This window comes from Pelophylax lessonae, assembly GCF_965119305.1.
Source record: "Pelophylax lessonae genome assembly, chromosome: 7".
NCBI classification, from domain to species: domain Eukaryota; kingdom Metazoa; phylum Chordata; class Amphibia; order Anura; family Ranidae; genus Pelophylax; species Pelophylax lessonae.
This window is the reverse complement of record NC_138774.1, coordinates 202059750-202086884: the sequence shown is the minus strand read 5'-3', so window position 1 is coordinate 202086884 and position 27135 is coordinate 202059750. Positions and strand designations below refer to the sequence as shown.

Genomic DNA, 27135 nt, shown 5'->3' with positions numbered 1-27135 from the left:
ATCTGGTCAGTTAAGCAGCAAAAGGGGTTGTTAATCAGTTTCAGCTGCTTTGGTGTTAATGAAATTAACAACAGGTGCACTAGATGGGCAACAATGAGACGACTTCCAAAACAGGAATGGTTTTACAAGTGGAGGCCACTGACTTTTTACCTACTCATCTTTTCTGACTGTTTTTCACTAGTTTTGAATTTGGCTAGGGCCAGTGTCACTACTGGTAGCATGAGGCGATACCTGGACCCTATAGAGGTTGCACAGGCAGTCCAACTCCTCCAGGATGGCACATCAATATGTGCCATTGGCAGAAGGTTTGCTGTGTCTCCCAGCACAGTCTCAAGAGCATGGAGGAGATTCCAGGGGACACGCAGTTACTCTAGGAGAGCTGGACAGGGCTGTAGAAGGTCCTTAACCCATTAGCAGGACCAGTATCTGCTCCTTTGTGCAAGGAGGATCAGGATGAGCACTGCCAGAGCCCTACAAAATGACCTCCAGCAGGCCACTGGTGTGAATGTCTCTGACCAAACAATCAGAAACAGACTTCATGAGGGGGGCTTGAGAGCCTGATGTCCTCTAGTGGGCCCTGCGCTCACTTCCTGGCACCATGAAATGTTTGGCATTTGCTATTGAACACCAGAATTGGCAGGTCTGCCACTGGCACCCTGTGCTTTTCACAGATGAGAGCAGGTTCACCCTGAGCACATGTAGAGACAGAGATATATAGGCGCTTGAGGATATAGGCAGTGATATAGCAGCAATGGTGATAATAAATAATAATATAACAGCAAAAATGTTAATGCAGTTGCTGATTACAAGGGGAGGGGGAAGCACAGGGGGGATTTATAGTCCATGTGCATATGAATGGGTATGGGGGAATAAATAGAGTCTATGTGGAGGTCTGTAGGCAGGGTCGAGACATTACCTCCCTCACCCTCCTCCTTCTTACCTCTGGTGACATATCCCCAATCCCTGGGCCTCCATTTGGCTTTTCACCATGCTTTTCACCACGCTCCCACCACCCTACACCCTCTGCCAGCAGCTGCACCCCACAGAACCTAGTCTCCATTCCTCTTCTTCGCAATACCAGCCTCCCCTTCTCCTGTGCCCTCTGTCTGTAACAAACTCACCTCCCATCCACGACCTCTTCATCACAAATTCCTTTAACCTACCCGCCATTACCGAAACCTGGCTTCAAAATTCCAATATTACTTCTCCTGTTTCCCTCTCCCATTATGGCCTTCTCTGGACTCAATCCCCCAGACCAAATGGATGGAAAGGAGGTGGAGTGGGAATCCTTCTAGCCCCATGCACCACCTATCAGGTACATCACCCACCTCCCTCTCTGATATTCTCCTCTATTGAGGAGCATTGTATTTGTCTATTTTCTCGTTTCTTTAAGAATCAATGTCATCTACCGCCCCCCTGGACCGGTATCAACCTTCTCTGACTTCTCTGCCTGGCTACCCTTTCTCTCCTCTGAAATCCCCACAATCATTCTTGGTGACTTCAACATCCTTGCTAATGCTAATACTACTACTGCTTCTAAACTTCTCAGTCTAACGTCATCTCTTGGCCTGAAGCAATGGATACAGGCTCCTACACACTCCAATGGAAATGCCCTCGACCTTGTCTTCTCCTATCTATGCACTCCATGCAACCTCTCCAACAATCCTCTCCCGCTCTCTGATCACCACCTTATTCGTTTCGCTCTATCCCTGTCTTCCACCTTCAACTGCCTAACAGTTACCCGTAGAAACCTTCGCCAACTCAACCCTTCTCTTCTTTACTCTGCTACTGACCATCTATATGACAAAATCTCAGCCCTGTCATGCCCCAACCTAGCCACTTCCATCTATAATAGCTCACTGTCATCCTCTCTAGACAAGCTCGCTCTCCTCACTACACGCAGAATTCAGCCCCGACCGCTACAACCCTAGCAAACAGACGACACCAGAAGTCTCAGAAAACATAGCCGCTGTCTTGAGCGCCTGTGGCATAAGACTAAGTTCCCGGAGGACTTCAACCAATATAAATCTGCCTTCCTAAAATACTATTCCTGCCTCCTCACTGCCAAGCAAACCTACTTTATCAAGCTCATTTAAACATTCTCATCTAGTCCCTGTCAACTATTCTTTACCTTTAACTCTCTACTCTGTCCTCCACTTACACCACCCTCTAACTCACTCACTGTCCAGGAGATCGCCAATCACTTAAAAAATAAGATCAATACAATTTGCGAGGAGATCTCCAATGTGCAGAAACCTCCCCCACTTAACAACCCATGTCCACAGGTACAATCATTTTGTTCAACCCTGCTAGTATTACTGAGATTGCTGGACTTTTATCTAACACCCATCTAATCAACCTGCCCCCTGGATCCTGCTCCCTCGCAAATGCTATGCTCACCCTCCTACTCTATTCTACACTCTCTAACTCACATCTTCAACCTTTCCCTCACTTCTGGCATCTTCCCCAACTCTCTAAAACATGTGCTAGTCACTACCATCCTTAAAAAGCCCTCACTGGACCCCACCAATCTTCACAATCTACGCCCCCATCTCCTTACTCCCCTTCTCCTCCAAACTCCTTAAACGATTGGTCTACAACCGACTGAGCGACCATCTGACTCACAACAAACTTCTTGATCCCCTTCAGTCTGGATTTCGCCCTCAACATTCCACTAAAACTGCTCTCCTTAAACTCACAAATTATCTACTAACAGCAAACCCCAATGTACACTATTCTGTACTACTCCTCCTGGACCTCTCTGCTGCCTTTGACACAGTGGACCACCCCTTCCTCCTCAATAAATTCCAATCCCTTGGTCTCCAGGACTGTACTCTTCGCTGGTTCTCATCCTACCTATCCCAACGCTCCTTCAGTGCTACTTACAACTCTACCACCTCCTCTCCTCTTCCTTTCTCCATCGGGGTCCCCCAAGAGTCTGTTCTTGGACCACTCCTTTTCTCAATCTTCACCTCCTCCCTGGGTCACCTAATTGCCTCCCATGGCTTTCAATATCATCTCTATACTGATGACACCCAAATCTATCTCTCCACCCCTCAGCTCACTCCATCAGTCTCCTCACGCATCACCAGTTTACTAACAGACATATCAGCCTGGATGTCACATAACTTCCTCAAACTCAACCTATCCAAAGCCGAGCTCACGTTATTTCCTCCCCCACGTTTCTCTTCCCCTGATTTCTCTGTCAAAATCAACAGCTCAACTATTAACCCTCCCCCCATGCCAAGGTCCTAGGTGTAATCCTAGACTCTGAACTATCCTTCCGGCCACACATCCAGTCGCTGTCCAAAGCTTGCCGCCTCAACCTCCGCAACATCTCCAAGATACGCCCCTTCCTAACCAACAACACCACAAAGCTTCTAATCCACTCCCTTGTCATCTCTAGTCTTGATTACTGTGCAACTCCCTTCTCATTGGCTTACCTTTAAATAGGCTATTCCCCCTTCAGTCCATCATGAACACTGCTGCCAACCTCATTCACCTTACAAACTGCTCGGTGTCTGCTACCCCTCTTTTCGAATCCCTCCATTGACTGCCACTCAACCTACAAATTAAATTCAAGTTACTAACCATAACTGACAAAGCCATCTATAGCTTGCCACCCAGCTACATCACTAACCTGGTCTCAAAAGACCAACCAAATCATTCTCTTTGCTCCTCCCAGGACCTCCTGCTCTCTAGCTCCCTTGTAACCTCTTCCCATGCCCGCCTCCAGGACTTCTCCCGAGCCTCTCCCATCCTCTGGAATGCTCTACCTCAATCTGTCTGACTATCTCCTACTTTGTCCACTTTCAGACGATCCCTGAAAACCCATCTCTTCAGAGAAGCCTATCTTGCCCCCACCTAATAACTGTACTTTTATTTTCTCCATCAGCCCATCCCCCACAGTTATTACCTCTTGTATCTCTTGACCCTCCCTATTAGATTGTACGCTCTAACGAGCAGGGCCCTCTGATTACTACTGTATTAAAGTGTATTGTATTTCTACTGTCTACCCTAAAGCGCTACGTAAACTGTTGGCGCTATATAAGTCCTGTATTATAATAATAATAATAATAAAAAAGAAGGATTATTTATTTGCAATTATTATTTTTTTTTTATAGCAGAAAATAATAGAACATTTTTTTTTCAAAATGTGTGGGCTTTTTTCCTTCAAGTAGCCAAAAGCTTGGCTAGAAACAGAAAGCAATTTAGGATGGATTATCACTACCTCACCTCCATCCACCAGAGGAAGCTGACAAGCAGAAGGAGCCCAAAATAGTTGATGGTTGACAACATTGAATCATGAGAAAGGAAGTTCGGGAAAAAAAGGTTACTATGGCAGTCTATGGACCTTTGGACTACAATTCCCAGTGCGAGCCGGATAGATAGAGACAGAGAGAGAACAGTTATTTCGCACTAGAGCACTAGAGGGAGAAGTTGGAGGACGTATTGGTATATCCTCCTGGAACCTGAGAGCACTCACCCGCACGTATATTTACATTGGCTGCATTAGACAAGAAATATGCTGGCAGAACAAGAAAGGAGATAGATTACCTCATCCATTTTGCTGCTGCCCTTTCATTGTCTAATCCAAAGCAGGTAGTGAGGATGTGTCCAAATGTGACTGCTTAAAGTGATACTAAAGTCTTGTTTTTTTGCTTAAAAATAACAAACATGTCATGCGCAAGGGTTTTGCACAGAGCAGCCCAGATCCTTTTCTACTTGGGTCCCTCTTCAGTACTACTGGCCCCACCCTCATGTTGTGTGCCCCCACAGCAAGCAGCTTGCTATGGGGGCACCTGAGCCGAGCTGCTGCTCTGTGTGTCTATTTAGACACAGAGCCAAGCCCTGGTCCCGCCCCCTCTTTATCACTGGCTCACTGACTTTGATTGATAGCAGCAGAAGCCAATAGTGCCCTGCCGCTGTCTCAACCAATGAGGAGGGGAGTCTGGGTAGCCCGAGCATTCTGTCTGACCTTCTGCCTTTACAATCACTTAATTGCAGAAAAGAAAAGTCAGATCAACAACCTGGCTGTGTCATTGTGTAGAGCTTTGTAAATGTCAGGATTTGCTAGATATGTCATTAACTCAATTATATCCCTAAATGTAACCAAGATAACAAAGAAAATGTAACCTAAATCTTAGTAAATTCCATTTTACAAACACTCCCTAAAACAGATACTTGTCTACAGTGTGGAAAATACAGTAAAACCTTGGATTGAGAGTAACTTGGTTTGAGAGCGTTTTGCAAGACAAGGAAAATTTCTTAAATCATTTTGACTTGATAAACAAGCGATGTCTTGATATACAAGTAGCACCATGAGTATAAAATAGAAGAGAGGTGCCTCTAAGTGTAGCAATATGGTTACATTTGAAGGTACAATATTTAGCAACTCACATGGTTAATGATTAAAACAGGCACATCTAAGTATGCAGGCATCTGGGGTAAAGCTGTCCACATAGACCATCCTCCGCACCGCCATCAATGTCATCCCTTCCACGCTGCGCTCCACAAGCGCCTAAAGCCTCGCTTTCAGATCGCTCTACTGCAGGGTAGTCTTCCTGGTCATGACTGCAGACTGAAGGCAGTGAAAGCCAGGGGTGAGGTGGATGGTCCATGGGGACATCTTTACCCCGAATGCCTGCATACTTAGATGAGCCTCTTTTAAAAGGCAACCATGTGAGTTGCTAAATGTTGAACCTTCAGTAAATGTAACCATATTGGTACACTTAGAGGCACCTCTCTTTTCTTTATACTCAGTTGTGACATGGCGCTACTTGTTTATCAAGTCAAAATAATTTACAAATGTTCCTTGTCTTGCAAAACGCTCTTCTTTTATACACTGTAGTTCCTGCTGGATTTTGCTTCTAATCCCCTTGTGGAGGCTTCCATGTGTGGATGGACATTTTATGATTACACAACCTATCACATTGCTATAATCTTTTTATATGGACAATAAACTGAAGGACTTATGAATAAATGGTTGTGGAACGAATCATCTGAGTTTCCATTATTTCTTATGGGGAAATTCACTTAATATAAGAGTGCTTTGGATTACAAGCATGTTTCCAGAGGGAATTATGCTCGCAATCCAAAGTTTTACTGTAAAATATTGAATTTCTACAGTCCTAGCACCAAGATCCTAAAGTCTTACAGGATGATTTGTTTGGCAAGCCCCATTATTGCTAAAATAGCCATTGCCCAATAGGCTGCACCTAGATTTAGGCTATTCATAACTTTGCATTTTCAGGCAATGCAGTTTTAGTACCTTATGTTTTTTTTACCTATATTTTACATGCAATACCATCATGTGTTCCTCTAGAAAAGGTGTTTGTTAGAAACCCCTATGAAAGATAACACACATAACACACATTAAAAGATACCAACTTAACTCCCTCACATCCGCGCTACAGCCTATATACGGCTGCAGCGCGGACTTGAATTTTCGGGAGGCTGTTTTTAAAAGGCCTCCTAGAAAGACTCTCCCCACGCGCTCCCGCGAGCGCGCATCGGGGAGAATCTGTGTCGGCCGTGTCCCTTGGACACGGCCGATCACAGATCATGGTGAATGGCCAATCACAGCGGCCATTCACCACGTGATCAAGCCGTCCAATGAGAGATGATCTCATATGTAAACATATGAGATCATCTCTCATCGCCGGCGCTCCTTCCTCACACAGACACTGCAGTGTGAGGAAGGAGGGGGAGCCGACAGCCGCTGGGGACACACAGCAGTGTAATCAGGGCACTGATCACCAGTGCCCTGATTACTAAATGTAAAAAAACCACACACATTGCCCCCCCATCAGTGCCCACAGTGCCCGCCTCAGTGCCCCCCATCAATGCCCACAATCAGTGCCCATAGTGCTGCCAGTCAGTGCCCATCAGTGCCTGCTCATCTAGGCACTGATGAGCACTGACTGGCAGCACTATGGGCACTGAGTGTGGGCACTGATGGTGCTGCCCATCAGTGCTCATCAGTGCCGCCCATCAGTGCTCATCAGTGCCACCCGTCAGTGTCCATCAGTGCCATCCACCAGTGCCCATCAGTGCCGCCTATCAGTGCCCATCAGTGCCGCCCGTCAGTGCCGCCTCTCAGTGCCCAGCAGTGCCACCTCTCAGTGCCCAGCAGTGCCGCCTATCAGTGCTCATCAGTGCCGCCTATCAGTGCCGCCTATCAATGCCGCCTATCAATGCCGCCTATCAGTGCTCATCAGTGCGGCATATTAGTACCTCCTCATCAGTGCCCATAAGTGCCACCTCATCAGTGCCCATAAGTGCCACCTCATCAGTGCCCATCAGTGCAGCCTATCAGTGCCCATCAGTGCCGCCTCATCAGCGCACATCAGTGAGGGAGAAAAATTTATTTTCAAAATTTACTCGCAGAAAATAAGAAAAACTTTTTTTTTTTTTTCAAAATTTTCTGTCTTTTTTCTTTTTTTTTGTAAAAAATAAAAAACCCAGAGGTGATTAAATACCACCAAAAGAAAGCTCTATTTGTGTGAAAAAAATGATAAAAATTTCATATGGGTACAGTGTAGCATGACCGCGCAATTGTCAGTCAACATGTGCGAGCGCTGAAAGCTGAAAATTGGCCTGGATGGGAAGGGTGTTTAAGTGCACAGAAGGCAAGTGGTTAAAATGCAGAAGTGTGAATGCAGACCAAAAGGCCACCTTACACATACCTGTGATGATACTACCTTTTTAAAGGAAAATAACTTTGTTTAATGTTTAATGATCCATTAACTGTTCTTCATCAAGATAATATGCAATAGTGACTTGATAAAGTGATGAATTGCTCTTTTGCTGTTTATAAGTTTTCTATGGAACATATTAGTAATATCAGTATTTTGTTCTGCACCTGATGTCAACCACTGGGATGAGGATTTTAGTACCTCTCGTTATTGCATGCGTGCCATCCGGCCCTTGTGTATTTACAATAATTACAATTATACCTTGTAGCCAGGGGCTCTGGGAATAATAACTCTGTATGAAATAATTATAGGTCAATAATTATAATGATTACTTTTAAATGCATGTTTGAAAAACATAGCAGTTGATAATGGAGGTGTTGAAGCATCCTAAGAGGTATTGCAGAAAATCTCAATGGAGCAGAGCCATAAATGTCCTAGGTGACCATCCAAAATATAAATATCACTCTAAACAGGACCCTGGATAGCTCACACTTACTATACTGGGGGGGATTGTGCTTTTTGTGGGCAAGTGTTCCACAAGGCAAGTACTTTGTGTTCATTGTTTTTTCATTTCGTTTCTAATGTCCAGCAAATGTATTATAGATAATAGCAAATGGCATTTATTATCAAAAATTTTTACAACCTGTTTTGCTTTCCTTTTTAATGTCTCTTTTAATAAGCTGTGTCCAGTCTGCAAGTAAGTTTCACTCCTAAATTATTCTTTTTTTTTAACAAACGAAAAATACAAGCCTGTGCCTTTGCCAGATCATCGACTTTTAACATTCCTGTAAGAACTAAAAGCATATTATGGCTAAGCTTGGCCATTGACCTATACAGAAACCTCTACAACCATATGTTCTCCGGTGTGAATACTTTACAGAAAACCTATGAAGATAGGTATAAATGTAGGCTGTCATTATTCCTCCTACAAGTCCTAGTTTGTCTGTCATACTGATCCAGTGGCTTCGGCACTTTCTAAAAACTCTCACTTGAAACTCATATGCAGATCCAGATTATGACTACACTGAGAGTTTACTTATTTAAGCCAGAAACAGCCAGAAAACTAGAATTTTCAGAAGGGGGCCAGCATGGTCAGCCACCCATATTCCTCAAGAAAGCAACAATGGGGATTGTTTAACTTAGAATTCAAGCCAAAGTTTTTTTTTTTTTAGCTTTAGCTATATTTGGAATGCGTTAGAACCTACACCAGCTTTTGTTGCAATGTCCCTATTGGTGAGATCTACTGAAGGTAGTTCTAAACCCTTTTTTTTTTTTTCTAAAACCTTTTTTGTGTGTTAATAAACTACTTATTTTTAGAGCACAGTAGGCAGAAAGGAACAAGGGGTTGCAACTAGGATTTGCCTGAACAAGGTCCTTCATGGCAGGATCAGCAAGTATAATTTTAATGGAAGCTGTAGAATTTAAAATATTAAAGATTAAATATGAAACTACTTTAACATGCTCAAGCTTATATGGGTTTTTTTTTTTTTTTTTTGAGTTTACAAGTACTTTCATTTTGGGTATTTTACCAGGACAGGAAGTAAGGGCAATCTCACCAGTTCTCGAAACAGCTCTCTATCCCACTCTATCCTGAGCTATACAAATTATTAGTTAGGAGTTCAACTGCAACTGTGGAGATGTCTAGAGTAGAGCACACACAACTAAAGACTAATAGGCCATACACACTATAAGATTTTCTGAAGACTTTTTCCTTTAGACTTACCAAAACCATATAATATGAGGTCAAACCTAAACTTTGTATGCAATCTGGCAGGCCCTTGCACTACATAGAAAAGGTAAATCTGAAGGAAATCTAACCACAAAAGTTGTATAGTGCGTATCCAGCTTAAAGCTGGTGATAAATAATGCAGCCAAAGATTGGGGGGGGGGGGTTAAACTTTAGTAAAGGCAATTCTGAGCCACATACAGTATTTACCAGTGCAATAGTGTATAAATAATAATCATTAAATTGTACATACCCAATGTACATATCTAGGTTTAGTGATGACTTTTTTGTGTATACTTTACAGGAAACCTGTGCAGAGGGGTATATATTTAGGCTGTCATTATTCCTTCTACATGTCATGGTTGTTTGTCTGTCATGTTGATCCAGTTGCTTCAGCACTTTCTAAAAACTCTCACTTGGAACGCATATGCAGATCCAGATTATGACTACACTGAGAGTGTACTTGTTTAAGGCAGGAACAGCCATAAAGGGGTCAGCAAGGTCAGCATCCCATATTTCTCAAGAAAGCAACACTGGAACAATGGGGATTCTTTACTTAGAATTTTTTTTTTAAGCTTTAGCTATAAAGGGAAAGTGTTGGAACCTACACCAAGCTTTTGTTGCAATGCCCCTATTGGGGAGATCTACTTAGGGTACCTACCTAAAACCCTAACTGAAGGACATTTTGTTTGTGAAAGCCCTACATAGTATTCAAAATGTATTTTTTGTGTTAATAAAATACTTGTTTTTAGAGCACAGTGGGCAAAAAGCAGCAGGGGGTTTGCCAATAGGATTTGCCTGAACAGGGACCTTCATGGCAGGATCAGCAGGTATCATTTTAATGGAAGCTGTAGAATTTAAAATATTGAAAATTTAATTTGAAACTACTTTAACATGCTAAAGCTTACAGAATTTTTTTTTTTTTTTTTGTGGATTATTTTACAAGTACTCTAACTGTGTTTTTTTCAGGACAGGAATTGGGAGCGATCTTACCAGTTCTTGAAACAGCACTCTATCCCACGCTATCCAGAGCTATACAAATCATTAGTTAGGAGTCCAACTGCAACTGTGGAGCTGTCTAGAGTAGAGCACACACAACTAAAAACTAAAGCTGGTGATAAATAATGCAGCCAAAAAATAAGGGGGGGGGGGGGTAAACTTTAGTAAAGGTAATTCTGAACCACATACAGTATTTACCAGAGCAATAATGTATAAATAAGGAGCAGTAAATTGTACATACCCAATGTACATACATATCCAGGTTTGGTGTATAGTTTTATATTGACTAAGTTGACAAATTGCTAGTGAGTGGAAGATACACAATTGTAGCACACCTCTTTGCAAGATCGTCTTGCGTTTTTTCAGTAGTTAAAGGCACAGACTAGTGTACTTGCTGGCAGTGCATGCCGTAATTACATAATTAGACCTTGAGCTATTTTAACATGAAGTATACAACACACAGGGGGATCATCAAAATGAAAACATTTGTTTGAAAAGATCACATGCCTGACAAAGGGGTGCTGCGTGGCCCAGAAACGTTGCACCTTACTGATGTGATATGATCTTTAAAAAATAAAAAACAAATTTTAAAAGTTTGAAAGTTAATTTTAATGATCCACAATGTGCTGGAGATATGTACTTTGATCAATGGTGTCACCAGTTTCGAGCTGGTATCTGCTTCAGCAATTCTTTACTCTACAGCCTTTTCAAAGAACATGTGCCATTGGAATATTGCACATTGACTGTACTGTTAATAAAAACCATTGCTTTCATGGCTCTCCAGTCCGTTCATCCATCTAACCCTGCAGCACCCTATGCAAAAAAATTGCCAAAGATGAGTGCAGTAAATCTATGGATGCTGCTGGGGATTCTTTAAATTATAGCTCAAGCTCTGGGCAGATTCCTGGGAAAGTAATGAGCCAATCTTATGAGCATGGGGAAGGGAAATCTGGGAAGTCCTTTTTATTAACAGAGCACCTTGGCATGTTGATAAGGAAGATAATTTTTTTACAGCTATAGAAAATCACTCGGTGTCTCTAGCCCCCTCTGTTCCTGAGCACTCAACCTTTCAACTAATGTCTAAGCTCCTATACTTCCTTGGCACCGAACACTTAAACTCCTAACTTAAATCTTAGCCCCCAACGTTTAACTTTCACAATAACCCTAACACTAAATGGAAACCTGTCATGAAATAAATATCAAGGTTGACATTCCCGACCTCCTGGTCTGGCTGTCATGCTGACCCATAGGATTTAGTTGAAAATGTTATTTCCCCATGTGACAAGACAGTTGAAATTGGATTCTGAAGTACACCATTGCATATTTTTTTCAACCTATTAATTTATCTGACAATGTAAGGGGAAGACATTGATACCTTTTTTCTTCAAGATCAACAAAGGCATAAAAATAATTTTGCCGCTGTAACCTGAAAGATAGAACACATTGAAAGAAAACTAGTCATTGTATTATATTTAATATATTAATTTAAAGGAAATCTGCTTAATGTAAAGTGTATCTATGTATCCATGAGTGATAATATTTGAAAAACCCTGTTTCTGTGTACAATTTGTAATTATATATGCAAATACATGCACAGTTATATACAGATACCTCTCATAAAATAAAAAATAAAAAAGTAAATTTATTTCAGTAATTAAATTAAAAAAAAATGAAACACATATATTTTATATAGATGCATTACACACAAAGTGATATATTTCAAGCATTTCTTTCTTTTAATTTTGATAATTATGGCTTACAGCTAGTGAAAACCTAAAGCTCAGTATCTCATAAAATGTGAATATTACATAAGACCAATAAAAAAAAAAGGATTTTTAATATAGAAATGTTGGCTTACTGAATAGTATGTCCATGTACAGTAGAGTGTGCACTCAATACTTGGTTGGGGCTCCTTTTGCATGAGTTACTGCATTAATGGGGCGTGGAGGTGATCAGCCTTTGGCACTGCTGAGGTGTTATGGAAGCCCAGGCTGCTTTGATAGCGGCCTTCAGCCAGTGGCGTCTCCAGATTTCATATTTAGGGGGGGCACATGGGGGGACAGGGACAAAAGTGGGGGGGCCAACTATAAAAACGCAATATATATATACATACACACTCTATCTATAATAGAATGCACTCCAGAGGCCTTGTTACAAATTCACTTTGTTTTATTTGTTGAAAATACAATACACATGAGCGTCAACGTTTCATGGGAAATACTTGGTGCCACCAACTACTGCCCCACCCCTCACTGACAGACCCCCACCAACTACTGACCCATCACTCACTGACAGACCCCCACCAACTACTGCCCCACCCCTCACTGACAGACCCCCACCAACTACTGACCCATCACACTGACAGACCCCCACCAACTACTGCCCCACCCCTCACTGACAGACCCCCACCAACTACTGACCCATCACTCACTGACAGACCCCCACCAACTACTGCCCCACCCCTCACTGACAGACCCCACCAACTACTGCCCCACCCCTCACTGACAGACCCCCACCAACTACTGACCCATCACTCACTGACAGACCCCCACCAACTACTGCCCCACCCCTCACTGACAGACCCCCACCAACTACTGCTCCACCCCTCACTGACAGACCCCCACCAACTACTGCCCCACCCCTCACTGACAGACCCCCACCAACTACTGACCCATCACTCACTGACAGACCCCCACCAACTACTGCCCCACCCCTCACTGACAGACCCCCACCAACTACTGACCCATCACTCACTGACAGACCCCCACCAACTACTGACCCATCACTCACTGACAGACACCCACCAACTACTGCTCCACCCCTAACTGACAGACCCCCCACCCCACCAACTACTGCCCTACCCCTCACTGACAGACCCCCCACCCCACCAACTACTGCCCCACCCCTCACTGACAGACCCCCACCAACTACTGCCCCACCCCTCACTGACAGACCCCCACCAACTACTGACCCATCACTCACTGACAGACCCCCACCAACTACTGCCCCACCCCTCACTGACAGACCCCCACCAACTACTGACCCATCACTCACTGACAGACCCCCACCAACTACTGCCCCACCCCTCACTGACAGACCCCCACAAACTACTGCCCCACCCCTCACTGACAGACCCCCACCAACTACTGCCCCACCTCTCACTGAGAGACCCCCCACCAACTACTGACCCATCACTCACTGACAGACCCCCACCAACTACTGCCCCACCCCTCATTGACAGACCCCCACCAACTACTGCTCCACCCCTCACTGACAGACCCCCACCAACTACTGACCCATCACTCACTGACAGACCCCCACCAACTACTGCCCCACCCCTCACTGACAGACCCCCACCAACTACTAACCCATCACTCACTGACAGACCCCCACCAACTACTGACCCATCACTCACTGACAGACCCCCACCAACTACTGCCCCACCCCTCACTGACAGACCCCCACCAACTACTGACCCATCACTCACTGACAGACCCCCACCAACTACTGCCCCACCCCTCACTGACAGACCCCCACCAACTACTGCTCCACCCCTCACTGACAGACCCCCACCAACTACTGACCCATCACTCACTGACAGACCCCCACCAACTACTGCCCCACCCCTCACTGACAGACCCCCACCAACTACTGACCCATCACTCACTGACAGACCCCCACCAACTACTGACCCATCACTCACTGACAGACCCCCACCAACTACTGCCCCACCCCTCACTGACAGACCCCCACCAACTACTGCCCCACCCCTCACTGACAGACCCCCACCAACTACTGCCCCACCCCTCACTGACAGACCCCCACCAACTACTGACCCATCACTCACTGACAGACCCCCACCAACTACTGACCCATCACTCACTGACAGACCCCCACCAACTACTGCTCCACCCCTCACTGACAGACCCTCCACCCCACCAACTACTGCCCTACCCCTCACTGACAGACCCCCCACCCCACCAACTATTGCCCCGCATCCCACTAACTACTGCCCCCCCCCTTACTGACAGACTCCCATCCCACCAATTACTGCCCCACTCCCCACCAACACTATCCCAGCCCCTGTGAATTCCCCGGAGATAAGCATTCCTGACAATGGATAATAAAAGCATAAACATTAAATGACAATGTGGACTGACACGCTGACAGAATTTTACAGCTGGACAGAGCAAACTTACAGACATGTATTATACATGTTTGCCATGTTCAACTGTAAAGTTCTGTCAGTGGGTCAGTCCACATTGTCATTTTCAGGGGTGTGAGGGTGGTACGAGAAAGGAAATGTGCAGTGGACTCACTGCTCCACTTACCTGCCACCTCTAAAACCGATGTCCCCGGGCCTGCTCCTTGTGTGCTGGCTGTGTCTGGCTCCTCTGCTGCGTGCTGCTGCCTCGCCTTACCGGTGACCCACGCTCTGGGCCTTAAATAGCATAAAAAATTTGTGAAAAATTGGCCAAATAAAGACGTAAACATGAAATATTCCTGACAATGGGCATCAGTCACGAATATTTCATGTCTATATATTTGAAGGCCCAGAGCATGCGGACAGCATTAGCGGAGTCACCTGTAAGGCGAAGCGAGCCAGCACACAAGGAGCAGGCCCGGGGACATCGGTTTTAGAGGTGGCACTCGCACTAGTGGAGCAGTTCAATAAATTCGGTCAGCATGTCAGCCCACATTGTCATTTTCAGGGGTGAGGGTGGTATGAGATGCAAATGTGCAGTGGACTCAATGTGAGTCCATTGCACATTTGCATCTCATACCACCCTCATACCCCTGAAAATGACAATGTGGGCTGACATGCTGAGTATGCTGACAGAATTTTACAGCATTGTTCAGCTGTAAAATTCTGTCAGCTTGGCATGTCAAGCACTGTCCACATCCACATTGACAATTGTTGGGTGTGCGTGTGATGGTGGTATGATGCATTATTACAGATGGCTGGGCAGTGAGTGGACTCAGTGTCACTGCTCCAGTGACTCACCTCCCAGGCAGGCTGAGGCTGCCAGTGCCACCTCTAAGCCGATGCCGGCCTGCAGCTGCTCCTGCTGCTGCTGCCTTGCTGGCTGCTGGCCTGGCTCAGCTCCTCACTCCTCAGTCTGAGACTCCTCCACTCCTCTTCTTGGCCTTGCCTCCACCGCGGCCGCCTCACCATCTGGTCCCGACCGTCCCGGCGCTCCGTCCCGGTCCCCGAGTCCCGACAAGCCAGACACCCAGTGTGGACAGTGTGACTGCTGTGCTGAGTCTGACACGTACATCCGGTCGGTCGCCCGCCAGTCACGCCACTCCCACGCGCGCTATCGGACAGGCTGGGGCGGGCTGGTGCTTGGTGTGCAGATGCGTGCCTCGTACTCTCCCTGACATAACGCCGCTCCGCTGTGCACAGGGCCGGTGCAAGGATTTTTGACATCCTAGACGAAACCTAATTTTGCCGCCCCCCTGGCTATGCCCTTAACTCCACCCCCTTTGAAATAAATAAACTTTTTTATGATATTCTAATTTTATGGGATGCACCTGTATACACATGCACACACATGCATATGTGTTTGAGCTTTGGGGTCCACACCCTAATTCAATAGGCTGTGCACACCTATGTTGAAGGATAACTAGTCATTGTAATATTTTTAATATATTTATTTATAGGAAATCTGCCTAATGTAAAGTGTACAGTATCCATGTATCAATAGTGATAATATTTTAAAATCCCTGTTTCTGTGTACAATTTGTAATTATATATGCAAATACATGTACAGTTATATATATCCCTCAGCTATTAAAACCTGCCCCTGACCACTTCATAATTATGCATGCTAATCTTATATTGATGTAGCAAGGTTTCCAGGCCTGTGGCCTGATGTGGCCATTGTTACCGGTTACCTCTCCAGCCCATGTGAGCTGAGGCCCTGGGTGTGAGAACTGAGACATTGACAACTCCGACATCTTTGTTTTGTGGTTTTATTGTAGATTAGGGGACGGGAGAAGGGAATGAGTGGGATACTCCTTAGGCTCAACTAAATACACTTGGGACTTTATCCAGGAAAAATGTCCGTTAACGCTGCCTTGACGCCAGCCGACGCTAGCCAACGCTCACTGACTCTCAGAACACACTGTAACTTGATAGAAGTGCTGAATCCTCGACTTTAAGTCCAGAAGATCCAGAACTAAACTAATATCCACTCCCAGAATCCTTTGCAGCATAATCTGCCTCCTGGGGTAGTTACAAGCTTGAATGTGTCCCCTGATTGGGCTTCCTCCACTACCCTATGAGAAGCCTCTCACAGGAGCCAGTGGGGAGACTTCCCCAACAGCAAACACATCTGGAACCCATGACACCCTAACTAACAGAAATCATGGCCCTGCTGTTAGGCAGACAAGGCCCACTATACATTTACCTAGCACCTACCTGTAGGGTGCTACATTGGAAAAAAAAGAGGTTACTAAAGTTACAAAAATTCTTGTATGACAGAATAAAAAGTGATGTAATGTATTGTAATGTATTTGTATTGCATTTTCGGGCGAAAACTGTGGTGATTAAACGCAAATCGTACAATCTGGTACTGTACGAGACATTTTTTTGTGTTTGTCCCATTGGATAATATTGAATGAACTGTCGTGATTGGCTCTCAACAAGCTGTGTACTAACGATCAGATTATCGTGCAAAAGCAGTATTTTTCGTATGATTCCTATGCACACTTAAAACTGCCCAAAAAATATTTATGTAAGTTTGGCTTTAAGACAAAAGATTTATGCTTCTGAGCACAGACACAAAGTATGAGAGGGTATCACTCACTTCTGCAGAACACCTTTTCTCTATATTAAGATATGGAGGTAGCATTTTGTTTTCATATTAATTAATTTTATCTTGTTTGTCTCTGACAGGTTTATAATGGGACTATGGCTTGGGATGGTAACAATGGCTACTCTTTTGTGCCGTGTGGGGGTCCGGTCTTCTAGTTGTCTCTTGTCTTCCTCTTCCATGCCAAATTATACTGAGGAAGGTCACATCTCAATAGGAATGATTGGCCCTGTGAATTCAGTTTCCGTTAAGCCTGTCATTACCTTCACTGCTGAGCCGCCTCCTTATATATGTGACTCGTGAGTACTGATAATACTGCCCTTTGTTTCCTTTATATGTGAGTGGACAGATTACTGACTGCCTACCGAAGGCTAGCCATTAGGAATGGGCTGAGATTCTGTTGCAAATACCGATATTGTACAATAAGCTTCTTTGCCTGAAGATTATTTTTTCCTTTATTTAGAGTGTGTACTTTTTCAGTAGCTAGGTGTACATGGCTTAGAGTTCTTTGCATTTGTGTTTTTTTATTTTTTTTATTTTGTGTGAACATCTAAAGGCTCCTGTATGCTCCCACTCCCAGACACTGCAACTTAAGCCTCGTACACACGCAACGATTGTTGGCCGTGAATTTTCGGCCAACGTCCGATCGGCCGATTGTCGGCTTGTTAGTATGATGCTTCCAACAACCGACTGCGACTTTTCGGCCGAACAAAGTCTGGTGTGCATGCTATAAAATTTTTGTTGGCCGTCAACAGAACGGCCGATTGTTCGTCAGTCAGTACAGATTTCGGCAGACAAAAATCTGATGAGCAAGACTGGGCATGCTCAGAGAAGAAAAAACACACGGAAAGTAAACCATCACATGACATCCCTTCTGAAGTTGTTTTTTTTTGGCCAACAAAAGTTCAGTGCAAGTCTAGAGCACATTTCAACCAACACAACAACAGTGGACAAAAGACGGCCGATTAACAGTGGGAGCGTTTCAACTACAGAGAGAGTGCTGTTGATCCAGAAAGCAGGGGGAAGGAGAAGGTGTGACCAAATGTTGACAAGCTACCGTTTTCTGGACCAGCAGTGACAATGGTGATAGCCAAGCCCCCTGCAAAATCTTCTTATCGCACTACACTATATTACCAAAAGTATTGGGATGCCTGCCTTTACACACACACATGAACTTTAATGGCATCATAGAGGCATGCTGACAGTGCAGGCATAATGAGCAGGACAGAAACAGCTAAAGGGCCGGATGTGGCCCAGGGGCCCCAATTTGCCCAGGCCTGGTTTAACCACTTCAATTCTGGGCACTTTCACCTCCTTCCTGGCCAGGCCAATTTTCAGCTTTCAGCGCTGTCACAATTTGAATGACAATTGCGTGGTCATACAATGCTGTACCCAAATTAAATTTCTTATTATTTTTTCACACGAATAGAGCTTTCTTTTGGTGGTATTTAATCACCGCAGGGTTTTTTATTTTTTACAAAAAGAAAAGAAAAAAGACAGAAAAGTTTGAAAAAAAAAAGTTTTTCTAAGTTTCTTTCAGTAAATTTTGAAGATAGGTCATTTTTCTCCTCCATTGATGTGCGCTGATCAGACGGCACTGAAGGCAACTGATAGGCTGCACTGATGGGCACTGATGAGGTGGCACTGTTGAGAAGGCACTAATATGCCACACTGATGGGCACTGATAGATGGCACTGATGACAAGTCACTAATATGCCACACTGATGGGCACTGATAGATGGCACTGATATGCGGCACTTATGAGCACTGATATGTGGCACTGGTGGGCAGCACTGATGGGCACCGATGGGCAGCACTTATGGGCAGCACAGATGAGCAGGCACTGATGGGCACTGACTAGCATCACTAATGGGCACTGATTGAGGTCACTGGTGAGCACTGATTGGGGTCACTGAATGGCACTGATTGGTGTCACTGATGGACATTGTTTGGTGTCATTGATGGGCATTGATTGGTGTCACTGATGTGCACTGTTTTTTCTTTACAGTAAATTAGGCAATGATGATCAGTGCCCTGATTAGTGCAGATTGGGTGGAGAGTGTATCTCTGTCAATACAATTCTGGCATTGTGTACAGTATAACCAAGGTCTGGCCATCCTGGAAATGGGGATTTGAATGTGCCCAAAAATCCAACAAAAACAAAAGAAAAAAATATACATTTATTTATAATGCAAAAAAATAAAAATGACAGTCAGTGTAAACATGTCACATTTGATTCATATGATACATATCATCATCTGGTTGGTGGATCGATGCATTTTGCTCAAAACCGTTGAGCTTCCTGAGGATCCAAACATATGTACATACAGATAACCTTGTAATAAAACAGTATACAATAAATTACACTATCAATATGTTAACATCCAACAATATGCATGATAGATATAGAATACAGTTCATTGTATATTCACATCAGCACTGAGGAAAGGAACAGGCGGCTCTGGATGCTATCACTTTTTCATTAAAATTGGTTGAGCAAGGAGGTACACTAAGGGTAAGGTTTTATTCATCTTTGGCTTCTCCTTATTCTCTTCTCTGCCTTCCATTTGTCCCCCCCCCCCCCCCCATGGCTTGTTCCAATTTGATCCCTCACATTATTCCTTCTTTCCTTTTTCCCCCTTCCTCCTCCCCCCTTTTTTTTTCCAGAGCCGCCTGTCCCTTTTGCGCTTTCCTCATTGCTGATGTGAATATTTTTATTCTATGATCTATCATGCATATTGTTGGATGTTAACATATTGATAGTGTCATTTATTGTATACTGTTTTATTACAAGGTTTTCTATTTGTACATATGTTTGGATCCTGAAAAAGCTCAACGGTTTTGAGCGAAATGTGTCGATCCACCAACCAGACGATGATATGTATCGTATGAATTTACTATGACGTGTTTACACTGACTGTCATTTTTATCTTTTTGTATTGAAAATAAATGTATATTTTTTTATTTGTTTTTGTTGGATTTTTTGGGCAATTCAAATCCCTGTTTCCAGGATGACCAGACCTGGGTTATACTGTATGTAGTGCCCTGATTACTTGTCCTGGACTCCCCTATGAGGAGGATTCGCTGATCAGCTCTCCTCGCCACACACACTGACATTTACTTTCTGCATTTACATGTGACTGGCTGTGATTGGACACATCCGATCACATGGGTAAAGAGCCACATCATTGGCTCTTTACCAAGATTGGGGTCGCGCCGTGTCCTAGGATGAGGGCGGCACCGCTCCACCGTCATTTGACAGTAGGCGGACGGTAAATAGTTGATTGAATTAATAATTCTCATCTAGACTCTCTGTTGTTATATAGTCTTATAGAAACTATGCTTTGCAGTGACATATTACCCTAACTGAGCCACAAAGACATTTATGTGAATAGTCCATGTAACTCTGCAGTGTATGCATGCTTTTTGCCATCTTGACCCTGTTTTGCATAATTGGTTCTACTTTGCACCTGTTTAGTAAACTGCAAGTTACAGTTATTCCCTATTTGAGCATTTAGACAATTACGCATCATTCTTTGTTGGGGGACTAAGAGAAAACAAGGGAGGATGCTCGTAAAGGAAGTTGGTGGGAAGGAGCCATACCAGTACAGACATTGCAAAAGTGGGGGTGATGCTGCCAATACTTACCAATGTCATTGGAGGGCATTGTGGAGCACAGCTGCTACCTTGCTTCAGGTCCATTCTGCCTTAATCTGTCTCTGAACTATTTGAAGTCTATTGTACCCTTAAAAACAACAAAAACCACAATGAGAAGGCGAAAAGGTACCAAGCCTCTCCAGACTGAATTATATTCTTTTCTTCTAACTATGAGGACAATAAAAAAGGTTCTTGTTTGAAGAAAGGATATAACAATTATACAGCACTTTACCAACTTAAAAAGGACAGTTTTTTGGACAAAAGCCAGTTATTAAAAGATTATTTTGATTGGATGAGGAAACCAAGATGTCAAGTTTAGGATTACATGCAAACGCAGATAGTGTCTCGTTCGGGAACTGAGCCAAGGGCTCCATTGTTTCCAGACAACCATGCTATACATTGCATCTCAGTGTTAGTGGTAATGATTTTTTTTTCCATTATACTCAATGCATTCCCTGACACATTTAATTTTGTGCAGGTTCAAGAGAGACCAGTACAAGTCTATTCTTGCTTTGCTTTTTGCAACAAAGGAGATTAATCAAAATTATTTCATGCCAAATATTACCCTGGGATTCTACATGTATGATTCCTGTTTCTCTGAGGCAACTTCTCTTAAGTCAACACTGCAAGTTGTGACAGGAGGTGGAAATCCTGTACCTAACTACAAGTGTGGCCTCTTACGTAGGGTGCCTGCTATTATTGGGGATCCCTTATCTACCTCTGTTGTATCCATGTCAAGGGTGCTTGGATTGTGGAGAATACCACAGGTGAGATTTCTTTTTCTCTGTCTAATACATTAAAGATAACACAAAAGGAAGTAACGAACGTAACATAAAAACTGACCCAAGAGATAAAATGTTGCAAATAATTGATTGTTTTACCTAAGACAGATGGGTGAAACTGATACAACATGATTATAGATTCCCTTTCAGACTCTACTACCATTTTTCAGTGTATACATTTATGACGAAATGCTTAGCACCCCGCTTAGGTGCTTCCTCCAAACAGTGCCTCCTGCTCTCCAAACCGTTCCAGCAGACTGAGAGCTAATACCAGCCATTTTACTCCAAGCACTGTACGCAAACAAGAGGTAAAAACCAGAGGAATGACTGTTTATTGACCAGAGATACAGGTTTTTACACTTCAAAAGTAGGTCAGTCACCACATGAACAATAAAACCAAATATTACCCAAAACATCACACAATGGTTGAATAAAGAGGTAAAGTTGATACTAGGCTAATCCCATCATAAGAACCTCCAAGAGTTAGCCACATTAGCCAACAGACAGAAACATTAGGTAACTCAATTACCAATGGAAATTCACACATAGACAATGCTTTGTAATAGTTAGGGATCCAAGAATGTCCGGCAACATTTTTCAAGTAGACCCAGGGCTGTCCAAATTTCATTAACCAGCTTTCTTTTAACATACATCTGCTCACTGAGTTTCACGTTGGCAGAGACCATCATGGCTTCCTTGACTGTTAAATGTAATAATGTCCTTTTGCATTATATCACAGGATCTGCCTTCATCAGTACCATCAGAGGAATCTTAATGTTGAAATCAGCGAAGTTGAACTGTAATCATTGCTTGAAAATAAATAGCTTTTAAAAATAAAAATTAGCTGACGCATCATTTATTAGGAAAGTAAGATTTGCAGGACCATCATGTGCACATACAGCATGAAAAAAAATACCCCATCCCCAGCTGGAAATGGGGAAATCAATTTAAAAGCACTGAAATTAAAAATGGCTTGAATATGATTTGGTTTTATTTCTAGAGGACTCAGATGCCTTCTTGACAGTGACCCTTAATATTTTGAACCAAATAGGTCCACTTTCTGGGCTAAGAGTCAACTGCCATAAGATTCTCCCTCTTCATGGAACAGACAGGTTGCCATCTCCTGACACTTTGCCACTACAGTGGGTAACGCAGGTTAAATATTTGGGCTTATATATAACTGATTCTGTTACAGGCTTTATTAGGCTTAATATCTCCCCTTTTATTATACTTTTCAAACAATGCATTAATGCCTGGAAGAACTAATTGGAAAAATGAACTTGATCAAAATGAAGTTTCTCCCCCTACTCTTATATTTTATACGGAACTGCCTGGTATAGATCCCTAAAGCTACAGTATCTCACAAAAGTGAGTACACCCCTCACATTTTTGTAAATATTTTATTATATCTTTTCATGTGACAACACTGAAGAAATTACACTTTGCTACAATATAAAGTAGTAAGTGTACAGCTTGTATAACAGTGTAAATTTGCTGTCCCCTGAAAATAACTCAACACACAGCCATTATTGTCTAATCCGCTGACAACAAAAGTGAGTACACCCCTAAGTGAAAATGTCCAAATTGCACTCAAAGTGTCAATAAATTTTGTGGCCACCATTATTTTCCAGCACCGCCTTAACCCTCTTGAGCATGGAGTTCGCCAGAGCTTCACAGGTCACCACTGGAGTCCTCTTTCACTCCTCCATGACGACAGCACGGAGCTGATGGATGTTAGAGACCTTGCACTCCTCCACCTTCTGTTTGAGGATGCCGCACAGATGCTTAATAGGGTTTAGGTCTGGAGACATGCTTGGCCAGTCCGTCACCTTTACCCTCAGCTACTTTAGCAAGGCAGTGGTCATCTTGGAGGTGTGTTTGGGGTCATTATCATGTTGGAATACTGCACTGCAGCCCAGTCTCCGAAGGAAGGGGATCATACTATGCTTCAGTATGTCACAGTACATATTGGCATTCATGGTTCCCTTACTGAACTGTAGCTCCCCAGTGCCCGAAGCACTCATGCAGCCCCAGACCATGACACTCCCACCACCATGCTTGACTGTAGGCAAGACACACTTGTCTTTGTACTCCTCACCTGGTTGCTGCCACATGTGCTTGACATCATGTGAACCAAATAAGTTTATCTTGGTTTCCTCAGACAACAGGACATGGTTCCAGTAATCCATGTCCTTAGTCTGCTTGTCTTTAGCAAACTGTTTGCTGGCTTTCTTGTGCATAATCTTTAGAAGAGGCTTCCTTCTGGGACGATAACCATGCAGACCACTTTGATGCAGTATGCGGCATATGGTCTGAGCATTGACAGGCTGACCCCTTCAACCTCTGCAGCAATGCTGACAGCACTCATACGTCTATTTCCCAAAGACAAAGTGAGTGGAACCTGTCCTGTTAAACCGCTGTATGGTCTTGGCCACCGTGCTGCAGCTCAGTTTCAGGGCCTTGACAATCTTCTTATAGCCTAGACAATCTTTATGTAGAGCAGCAATTCTTTTTTTCAGATCCTCAGAGAGTTCTTTGCCATGAGGTGCCATGTTGAACTTACAGTGACCAGTATGAGAGAGTGAGAGCGATAACACCAAATTTAACACACCTGCTCAGAGCCGCTGATAGGGGGGGACCACAGGTCCTCTTGCAGGGAGCCCAAGCAGACAGGGGGGCCCACACAGGGAGGGGGATTAGTGATGGACGACAATTGCAGAACTCTTCCTCCAGCAGCTGAAAGATGGTCTTTCCCACTCTCCCTGCTGCCAGCTTTTATCTGCTGAGAAAGAGACAGTTGTCCCTCACTATTCCCCCTCCCTCCCTCTGTAACTATGTTTTCCTCCCTGCCCAGCCTGTATGTTTTTTTCATTTAATTTTTATTTATTAACCTAGTTTTATCTTTCAGATTTAGACGGAATTCTGTGAGGTATTTTGTATTTGTGTCCGCTAATAATCATTTTATTGTATTTTTAGCAAGCTATAGCTTTAATATTTTCTTGGGGGGGCCCGCCAGGTAGTCTGTACAGGGCCCCGTGATTTATATTAGCAGCCCTGCGCCTGCTCCCCATTCACACATGAGACCTTGTTACACTAACGAGTTACATGACATCGGGGAGGGAAAATGGCTAATTGGGCCCAATTTGGACATTGTCACTTAGGGGTGTACTCACTTTTGTTGCCAGCGGTTTAGACATTAATGGCTGTGTGTTGAATTATATAGAAGGGACAGCAAATTTACGTTATACAAGCTGTACACTCACTACTTTACTGTTATACAAGCTGTACACTTACTACTTTACATTGTAACAAAGTGTCATTTCTTCAGTGTTGTCACATAAAAAGATATAATAAAATATTTACAAAAATGTGAGGGGTGTACTCACTTTTGTGAGATACTGTATATTCATCTCCTTTCACAGTGTAATGTCGGATTTCTTATGGCAGGGCGGTACCCTCAAGATCAAATTAACGGTTTTACAACAGCCATGCATGGAGGGGGGACCCCAATTTCTATATATATTTCTTAGCTGGGCAACTAGTTTTCGCGCACAGGTGGCTAACTGGTCCATTGGACAATGCAGCAGTAGCCCTACAAGCTGCTGTAGTGGGCTCTTATGAGGCCCTGGCCCATCTGGTGCATAGAGGTAGTAAATCCCCTCATACCCAGATGGTCTCTATGAGATTTGTGCTTCGAGCCTGGCAAACTTCACATGGTGCTACATTTGGTCGGCCATTTCCCCCCTCTCCATATACTCCTTTATGGAAAAACCAGACTCTTCCCCACTTCTACACCTATGCTGATCCAGTGATTTGGACGAGACATGGGATTAAAATACTGGCTGATATTACACACAATAGGGGACTGAGAACCAAAACAGTCCATTCTTTAAGTTCCTACAGTTGAGACATGCCTATCAGGCCCAATTTGGAAGTACCTTGTTAGAAATCTCATGTTCAGGGCTGGAAACCATATTGAGGGATGAAGACTTAATTAAGCCTTTTATCGATTATATACAAATATCTTTTCCTAGAAACCACTAGGCTTTTTAGTATATGTAATGCCAAATGGGTAGCTGATGTTCCAGATCTAGATGAAGAAGACTGGGAGGAGGCGTGGGAGGCCCCGTTTGCTAGTCTCATATCAGCAAGGGATCAGCTAATACATTATAAATTCTTATATCGCATATATTTGACCCCTGGTAAACTGGGAAAAATGTTTTTAACAGTTCAGTTTTATTGTTGACGATGCTCCATCACTGGAGCAGACTTTATCCATATCTTTTTGGAGTGTTCCGAAATTAAAAACAAATGGAACCAGGTCATCCACTGTATTCAGTTAGTTACTACATTAACAAATAGACCATCCATCAGCATCTGTTTGTTGAGCATGGTTGATGGCGTGGCTCCCACTAGGGCAATACACACCTTAATCACCCTTTTATTTATTTATGCAAGAAAGCTAATAATTTTGTCATGGAAGAAAACATCTGTCCCCAAGCTTGAATCGTGGAAGGCACTGGTTAACAGAGCCCTTCCATTGTATAAAGCAACACACCTGAGTAGGGGAGTCCCCCATAAGTTTGATAAAGTATGGGGTGGCTGTGTTGAGTCCCCATATACAGGATTGATTTGCATTGATTTATTAGTAAATTGCCCTCTCTCGAATATGAGCCGAATAAGTTTGTGCCTCTGTGACATACATAGAAATATAGCTGACTAGTAGATGGTGCCCTCTATAGCTATTGGTTTGGAGTTGTGGGGGGGGGGGGGGGCTCGTTAATCCTATCTATACTCCTTTTATTTTGGGTGTTTTGTGTAAGTGACAGGCAGACTAGGTGTGTCAATTTCCACCTTGAACTGGGTCTATGTAAATTAAAAAACAATTTTTTTTCCTTTTTTGACTGTTAATGAATGTGTGAATTGATAGTCTTGCTTTCTAAATGTAACTTGTTAAAACTTTAATAAAAAGAATTTTCAAAAAAAAACAATGGCTTGGATAGCTATTATTTATAGAGTTTTTTTTTGTGAGAGTGGAGAATACTTTAATGTGATTGTAAAGGTTTAATTTCTTTTTAAATACCAAAAAAATGTCATACTTACCTGCTCTGTGCAATTGTTTTGCACACAGCCGCCTGGACTCTCTTCCTCTGGGGTCCCCTGCCGGTGGTCTTGGCTCCTCCTCTTCTCCGAGTGCCCCTATAGCAAGCCACTTTCTAAGGGGGCACTCGTGCGGGCTTGTTTCCAAAGCCATGCTGCATGCATTTATTGATACACAGGATGCGGCTCAGGTCCACTCCCACTCTCTGCTCACAAGATTTGATTGACAGCAGAAGGAGTCAATGGCTCCTGCTGCTCACCAACCTTCTGTGAGAGAGGGGGGAGAGAAGAGCTGCACTGCTGCTGACATGCACAGCACTGGATCAAGATCGGGCTCAGGTAAGTATCTGGGGAGG

At 43.6% G+C, this 27135-nt stretch overlaps 1 protein-coding gene across 1 annotated transcript in view; it reads left to right on the top strand.

Moving 5' to 3' along the window:
* Positions 1–8065: 8065 nt before the first annotated feature.
* Positions 8066–27135, top strand: part of LOC309559833 (extracellular calcium-sensing receptor-like) — a gene marked incomplete at both ends in the record, with an annotated part of 31341 nt that continues 12271 nt past the window's right edge. Inside the window, 4 exons of the mRNA XM_082263266.1 lie at positions 8066–8091; positions 17324–17539; positions 21376–21578; positions 22680–22825. Of these exons, the coding sequence (XP_082119392.1) occupies positions 8066–8091; positions 17324–17539; positions 21376–21578; positions 22680–22825 (591 nt within the window). The remainder of the gene's footprint in view (positions 8092–17323; positions 17540–21375; positions 21579–22679; positions 22826–27135) is intronic.